Below are 7,422 nucleotides of genomic sequence, written 5' to 3' on the forward strand. Positions count from 1 at the left end.
GGAACGTTTGCTTAGCTAGACAGTAGTGGCCGAAGGAGCGAGTGATATTAGAATCGCATCATTCGCCCTTCGCGAATGGAGTGCACTCTGTCACATTCTCGGCCAGCGACTGGGGGTTATTTAAAAGCTTGATCAAAGTTTGCCCGGTTTCCGTCCCGGAGTCCGCTGGCCTTTCGTATCTCCCACTGGCCTGATTCAGTTCGCTGTCTATGAGACTTACAACTGGATTGGAATGGGTTAAGGAAGGGAAGGAAAGCTAGCAGGATACGCAGTAGGAGCGCAGTGGGGTATGGTGCACTGCAACATCAGTGGAGTATGGTGCACTGCAACATCCAGATGCAGTTCACTGAAGATCAGGGTAGACATCTCCCTATCTCTCTAACGATCGTCCCAGCTTCATCGCGCTCACTTTGATACGACCATAAGCGAAATTTAGCCGCGATTTCACCGGTCGACGCGCGCGTGGTCGACGCACAGACTCTATGGGCGACTAATGAATCTCGCTGCGCCGGGCCGAAGTGTATTAATAATTAATTATTCCTATGGGCGGCCTAGATGTACGTTGACGCTTCACTGATCACCTGCACATATCCCCTGCACAGATTACATGTACCTGTACAATGTCATGTCGATTCTTTACAGAAATTTTGACGAACATATAGCCTCATCATCGATCTGAGCATCGGAAATAGAACTTCAGCCGAGAAGCCCAAATCTCGCGCAAATTTAATCTGCGTCGCTCCGTGTTAGCCTGGATGAATTGCGATAGTGACGATATGTCTATGGCGGATCTAGCCCTGCGTGCTCTAGGGAAGTTCACGCGCGCAGTTCGGACATCGTCCTCGCACACCGTCTCGGCGATGCACAATAATGTCCCTAACGTAATACCAGTTGATAGTGAGTCAGAGCCGGTCAGTGCTCCAAAATATGACATCACGAGGGCAGACATTGAGAAATCTGACTCGCGACCTGAAGGAACGACCAAAGTGTCATCAGTGGTTTGTGGCGACACTGCAGGAGATGCCAGGGAAGAGACGCCGCCATCTCAGGAGGGAAGCAGTCTGATGAGATCGCTTGGGGACGAGGCGAAGGGATATCCTGAGGTGATGCTACAACATCACATAGATAATGGTGCCGACCTCCAACCCATTTCAGGAGCTAGGTTGTCTCATCTCTCCAATACTCTGTCAAGCGGAAGAGTGCTCAATCGGCCCGGAATTTCTCCCTTCGTTCATGACTCGGTGGAGTCGACGATCACACTCGAGGCTCGAGATTACACCGCTGAGCGAGCTGCGCGCAGTGATGCCGGTTCAACATTTCCGCGCCAGCCACGCGCCGCTGCAATTCAGCCGCCATCATTTACTGATCGCCGAAGCTCGTTTGTGGTGGGACTGACCCGTCTCTTGGTTGGGCCTAGTTGGTTAGAAAATGTCTTCGACATGCCGAGCGGAGCAATTGAAACTGCGCGCTCGTCAGCAAAACAGCTCTCTACAGATGTCCCACAGTCACATAGTCGGCGCATTGGACGTCCTCAGGCAATCCACGAGGAAATTCACCAGCGTGAAATTGCAGAAATCGACGCAAAACATATCGCTATGAAAAAGGAACTCATGTGTCAGAGTCTACAGGCAGCGTTGTCTTTGCCAATGCTCTTGCGCAAGGTCCCGCGTGACAAGGTTGCGAAGGCGTTCGCCAGCGACATTACGGAGACGCGGCGAAACCACATGGTCATTCACATGCGTCAGTCTGGCTGCAAAGAAACACGGGACAGTAACAGAACTGCTCTTCAGCTTGTGGAGGTCACAAGTCGCCTCGAGGCCGTCAAGTGCATGGCAGCCGTTGGTAGTGTCGCTGCAGCCAAGCTTGTCCTCCAACATCGAAAGCAACAGGAATTTGACGTCGCTTGCCTGCCACTGCCTTCCTCAAAGGGCGAGACGGAAAGGTACTCAAATCGTATTGAGTCGCTGGAAGAAGATTTGCGCCGTGCTCGCTGCCAGGTCTCAGCATCTGCAAACATTGCTCTTGAACGCGCCTGTGCGAGCGGGCAGATCATACCTCGGTCAGGTGCAAGGAAGGCTGCCATAGGAAATAGCCTGAAAACCAACACAGCTGGAGACCAAATTACAATGCTGCAACCGGAACTTAACAAACTTGGAGGGAAAAACCCAGTTGCTCGCGTGCGGCTTGATGGAGCTAATGCGACGTCAAAGTGGCTCTGCGGAGAAGTGCGTGACGCGCCGAGGCTCCAAAAAGATCTCTCGAGCCCACACTGTGGATATGGATCGCTGCACCGTGTTTCAAAACTGGCAGTCTTTTCCAATCTTAAGAAAATATCACAACTAGCTGCAGATGGTGATGCTGTTGAAAGTGATCGAGTGGACGAATGCTGTGCGGTATACAGTCATGAGTTACCTGATGCTTTCAGCGAAGAAGAGAATACACGCAATCTTCAGATTAATAATACGTGGCCTGCTGATTGTTCGAATTGTGATAGTGAGAAGGTGCTTGGGGCCGCGCTCTGCGAAGGAACGTCATCTGATTCGCAAGTGATACATGGCGATGCTATTTGTGCGCTTCACGCGTCGTTTGCGGCGGCGCGAGCTGCACACGCATCTGAAATCGGTGGGCTCAAGAGCGCACTTGCGGCTGCTCGCGCATCTTCAGCGACCACGAACAGAGACACATCTTTTTCAAACCTTGAAACAGAGAGAAACTCCACGGAAGACCGGGACATGATGGTAGAAGCACTCAGACTTGAGCTCAAAGCACTCACTAGCGCGCATGGTAGGGAAATACAGCGCCTGAAAACAAGTCTCCAGGCGGATGTTTCCGCAGGGGCGACAAGGAAGATGTCGGACGACGAATCTAAAACGATGATTGAGATGCTTAGAAATCAGCTTGAGGCTGCAGGCCTAAAACCGATCGATAAGGTCAGTGAAGATCAAAGTCATTTGCTTGATTCCAAGGTAGGTCATTTCCTTTGAAGATGCGAAGGCCAAGCTCCACGCCGCTGTTCAGCGGCTCATGCGAGGCGAATTAGAGGCAGAGTCTGAGCTTGAGGAGTGGGATGCGATCAACCCGCGTGTCGAGTATAGACTATACTAGTTTGCGGCCACGCTTTGCATCACAGGCATTTGTGCGGGCACATCCAGATCACGCTCGTGAAGAAAAAGAAAAGATCTTAGCTTGGGAGGCACGAAACACCCCGCTCAACGAAGAAGCTTTGCGAACCATGCGGTCATTTGTCCCAGAGGACATTATGACTAATTCCAGCGCGAAGAGTCTGCTTGAGGCAGGTGTAACACCAGCTCTAGCGAGGAGGCTCATCAATAACCGTGCACTTTGGCTTATTCGCGTCCACGAGGCTTCAATTCGGCGCCTCCATTTGGACCTCTGAAAGTTTGGGACATCTACCGGTAGGCATTCCTAAAGCGAGTCCATATTGCTGATCTCAAGTCGAAGTACGCCATTCACGGTCTCGACCTCACAGAATTGCATGCTACAGTGTCCATGCATCGCTCGAGATTCATTGACCGTGCTGATTAGGCGTGCTGTTTGGTGTGTTCTCTCACAGATCGTCTTTGACAATGACGGGGCGGGTGACAAGGCAAGATGGAAGGAGGATGCGAGGCTAAAACTGTACAGTGCAATAGACAAGGCAGCGGCGGGGACACTTTCTGCGAGCCGTATCCGCCACAGCGCCTACAAGAATGCACTACCCCTCTTCGATCCTGATGCAAATCCGAGCGAACCCGAACACATGAAGTCGACTGCGTTCACTTGTTCTTACGAGAGGCCGATCCCGAGAAAGATTGAGCGAAGAGCGACAGTAGCAGCGTCCACTGCCGTCCAAATAAAGCAGGAGGGTTCAAGCAAACAAGAGTCTGCGGCTCCCTTGGCAATATTGAAGCACGGGTCAAAAGGTGCATATGCCAAGCCCGCTCTGTCGCTGATGGGTGAACTGGAGGCGAGGCAGCGCAAGTTAGCACAGACCCCTTCTGCCCCTTGAGAAAGAGGGAGCGCAGATCAGCCGACAAAGCGCGCCCAGGAGCATCGTCACGAGTCAGTAAGCAAGGTCCTTGTGTAATTTCGGCCACCAGTTCGGATGGCGCGTGTTCTTGGGCCCCGCTTGATGGTGCAGAGATTCTACACACTGAGCTTCCCCTCTAACACCCACCACGCTCATCCTGCTTCTACGGACCGAACCTCAACGTCAAGTTAATGTATGGGGCTTAGATTCTTTGTAAATTTAGAAACACTGATTCCGCGTCGTCAAGGACGATGAGTGCATGCCCAGCAGCAGCTCAGGAGTTCGGAACGTGCTCACGAATTTTAAGTTGACCCTGCTTAATGTGGATAAGCTCCACGACGAACGAATGGCAATTCCGAAGCAGTTTGACAGGACCTAGCGCAGTTTGGCAAATAGGGGGAGCTCGGGAGGAAGATTCTCCTGCATCTGCCCTACTGCCCTTATTGTCCTTTGCAGGTTCCTATCCTTATATACTTGGACTTCAGTTCCCCGAAGTCCACTCCACTCCGCTACTCCACTCCACCCTGCTTCTACGGACTATACCTTCACGTCGAGTGGATGTGCGGGACTTAGATCCTTTCCGTGCTCTTTGTTTTTTTCTGACCCAGGTAGAGGAAGCCTGAGTAGAGTAGCAAACCGGGGCTAGTAGCAGTGTCCGAGGTAACTCTCAGGCTAGCGCGCTGTGGTAGAGTCGGGACCAAATGCCCCTGCTGGGGCAGCGTGCTGGGCGGTGCTGGGGCCCCTGTTGAAGTGCAAGGTTTTGAGGTTCAAGCCTAAATGGCATTTAACATATCCCGCCGGCGGGATATGTTGCCGCGCCCAGCCTTGTTGGCGACGCAGAGCCGGGGGGATCCTCAGAGCCGCTGCGCAGTTTTCCCGGGGGCGCCAGGGCAGGGCCCTCCTCTCGACAGGCGTGTGGTGGCGCAGCAGGGGGGCTCGAGTGCCCAGGGGGACAGGCAAGGCGCAAATTCAGTCGGGTTTCTCGCGTCTACACCCGCGCCTCCTCTTTGCAGTGCGAGCCACACCTTGATCGGCGCCACCATTAGGGCTGTTTTTAGAAGCCGCGCCATCAAGGTGTGAAACATAATCTGAGGCAACACGGGCTAGGGCATCTGGTTTCATGGAGAGTTGCTGCTGGAGATTATGCCACACGGCCAGGACCTTGCCAACACGGACAGCTATTGCAACACCTTTGCCTTCAAATATCATTCCCAAGTTCTGTAGACGTCTAGCGACATCTTCGGCCATGTTTAGAAGATCTAGTGGCAGGCCGATGTCAACATGACCCAAATACTCACGGCAGTTTTGGATGAAGAAGCCAAAATCCATCCATCTTTGGGGATCGTCCTTAATGCTATCGTCATCAAACATTCTGGACATTTGCTCCTCTGCATTCTCCAATGTTTTCCGGATTGACACAGAAATCTCAGATGCAATGTCAAAGCTTGATCCCTCTACGATAGTGGTCACCTAGATGCTTGTTGATAGCAAAACAGTCGCATGGGTAAGATTAAGAGACGCTTTTGGGAGGGCCGCATCAATGTGCAGATCAAGATTTTCAAATAGACACAACTGAATTTGGAAGCCCACATTTGGATAGATGCAAGAGCGCTTCGAGGATACTAACTCGAACCTGCATGTTGTGTATGACTAGAGGGGTCATTTGAGAAAAGCTAGCCTAGACTAAGCGCTGATTTGGACGCATCCGCATACGACATCTTATTGCGGACCATTAGTGTCGCGATGACCAAGGTTGCAGATCGGGAGATACCTCGGCCACAATGCACAATGACACAGTTATTTCGGTCCAAATTAATGTTGATGAACTCAATGGCTCTTTTCACGTGTTTAAATACCTGGTTCAGTGCAGTGCATTCCAATTTATACATGGTCAAAGTAAGACACATAGCTAGCACTAGCTGTGTTGGAGTATCAAGGGCCTCCAGGAAAAGAGAATCAACATTTTCTGCAAACCATAACTTCAGCGCTTCGCTCATGTGTCCGCTATCAGTTGGATCAACCGCTTGGGGCATAATGGTCACTATTCGCGTGATTTTGTTCAGCTTGAGCCAAACGAGATCTCGCACATTATCTTCAGACCCCAGCCATAGGTTCTCGCAAATTTGCGAAGCGTGTCCCTGAATTAAGGGCAAAAAACGCTCATCCTCGTCCACGGTTTCGACCCATTCTGGGCTCATACCCAATTCTTCAAACCGATTACCCCTTTGTTGATGATGGATATTATTGCTGGCATCCGCACAGCATCTTCAGTGTACAAAATTTCAACCCTAGCATCCTAGCCCTTCCCCTTTGATCCTCCTCCCTGCGCGGCTAACTAGCGTCCGTGGACTATCAACTTGTGATAGGTCACCAAGTCAGGTACTCCTCGACGGCTGCAGTGCGCTGTGTACTTCGGTTTTCGTTGCGATCACAGTGCACCTGCTACCATGAGCGTTCTAAGGGCGATATTCGCCGCTTTATCGTGGTAGCAGGTGCTTCATACTAGCATACTCGGATTCTAACACTTCTTGTCTTTCAACATGTCTTGAATGCACGCCTCAGATAAGACAAGGCCTGAAGTTGGCAGTGCAGTGGGCTTGTATCTAGAGTCTGATTTTAGGATAGACACAGCGAGCGACGGAGGATACGTATCTGTCTAACGTATCTGGATTTCCATGACGCTGCCCCTTTTTTCTTTCCTACTCACTTAACTCCAGCGATTGAGGACAGAGAGCCCCGATCGCAGATTAGGCTGCCTACTTGAGTAGGGAGTCTACTAACTAATTATTACCATACCCTAGTCAAGAGTCAGGCTGAGGGAAAATTACCGCCATACGCTTCCCCGGGGCCCGGCCCCCGGGGAGGGTGCGCAGGGAGGGTGCGGGGAGGGATATTCACCAAGTCACCCACGACCGCGGGGCATGCACGAAGGGCGGCTATGGGGGCGGCTAAGTCGCGAACTCAGATGCGTTGGGTTGTCTACTAGTCCGACTTAGCCTACTGTGCGCTTCAGTTTACAAAGGATCAACATAAAACCAGCTTTCCAGCCCGCCACGGCGACCAATATCACCGGAGAAGCAGCTCCATCCGTTCTGCGGACTCCTCGTGAAGCCCTGCAGCCAACACACTGCCTTGTGGCGGCTTCTGGCGGCCACAAATAACTGAAAGAGAGCTGTGTGTTCAACTTTCACTTCAACATGGGATCGGGCAGGGCGCGTTTCAGCCACTTCTTTGCTCTAGGACTGTTGGAATACATCAGAAGTGTATGCGGAAGCTTTATTCCAACGGATTTGCACGCGTTTTGTGATCCGCTAATCGAATTTTGTTGATCCGTATTACGAAGCGCACAGTAGGTTAGTCAGGACCAAGTATGTCCAGCCCATTGTACTTCC

The 7,422-nt window shown here is 51.7% G+C and overlaps 2 protein-coding genes across 2 annotated transcripts in view; one reads left to right on the forward strand and one right to left on the reverse strand.

Moving 5' to 3' along the window:
• Positions 1-734: 734 nt before the first annotated feature.
• AURANDRAFT_72290 (hypothetical protein) lies at positions 735-3,397 on the forward strand (the record flags this gene model as incomplete). The annotated part of the gene is made up of 3 exons (XM_009041817.1): positions 735-2,930; positions 2,971-3,084; positions 3,131-3,397. 3 exons carry the CDS (start codon positions 756-758, stop codon positions 3,395-3,397), a joined length of 2,556 nt encoding a protein of 851 aa, XP_009040065.1.
• A 1,081-nt stretch (positions 3,398-4,478) lies between these two features.
• The window catches only part of AURANDRAFT_72291 (hypothetical protein), a gene marked incomplete at both ends in the record, with an annotated part of 4,520 nt that continues 1,576 nt past the window's right edge, over positions 4,479-7,422 (reverse strand). The window contains 6 exons of the mRNA XM_009041884.1: positions 4,479-4,803; positions 5,056-5,500; positions 5,525-5,663; positions 5,744-6,277; positions 6,738-6,786; positions 7,131-7,191. Coding sequence (XP_009040132.1) covers positions 4,703-4,803; positions 5,056-5,500; positions 5,525-5,663; positions 5,744-6,277; positions 6,738-6,786; positions 7,131-7,191 — 1,329 coding nt within the window. The remainder of the gene's footprint in view (positions 4,804-5,055; positions 5,501-5,524; positions 5,664-5,743; positions 6,278-6,737; positions 6,787-7,130; positions 7,192-7,422) is intronic.

This window comes from Aureococcus anophagefferens (assembly GCF_000186865.1).
Source record: "Aureococcus anophagefferens unplaced genomic scaffold AURANscaffold_24, whole genome shotgun sequence".
Classification (NCBI taxonomy): Eukaryota; class Pelagophyceae; order Pelagomonadales; family Pelagomonadaceae; genus Aureococcus; species Aureococcus anophagefferens.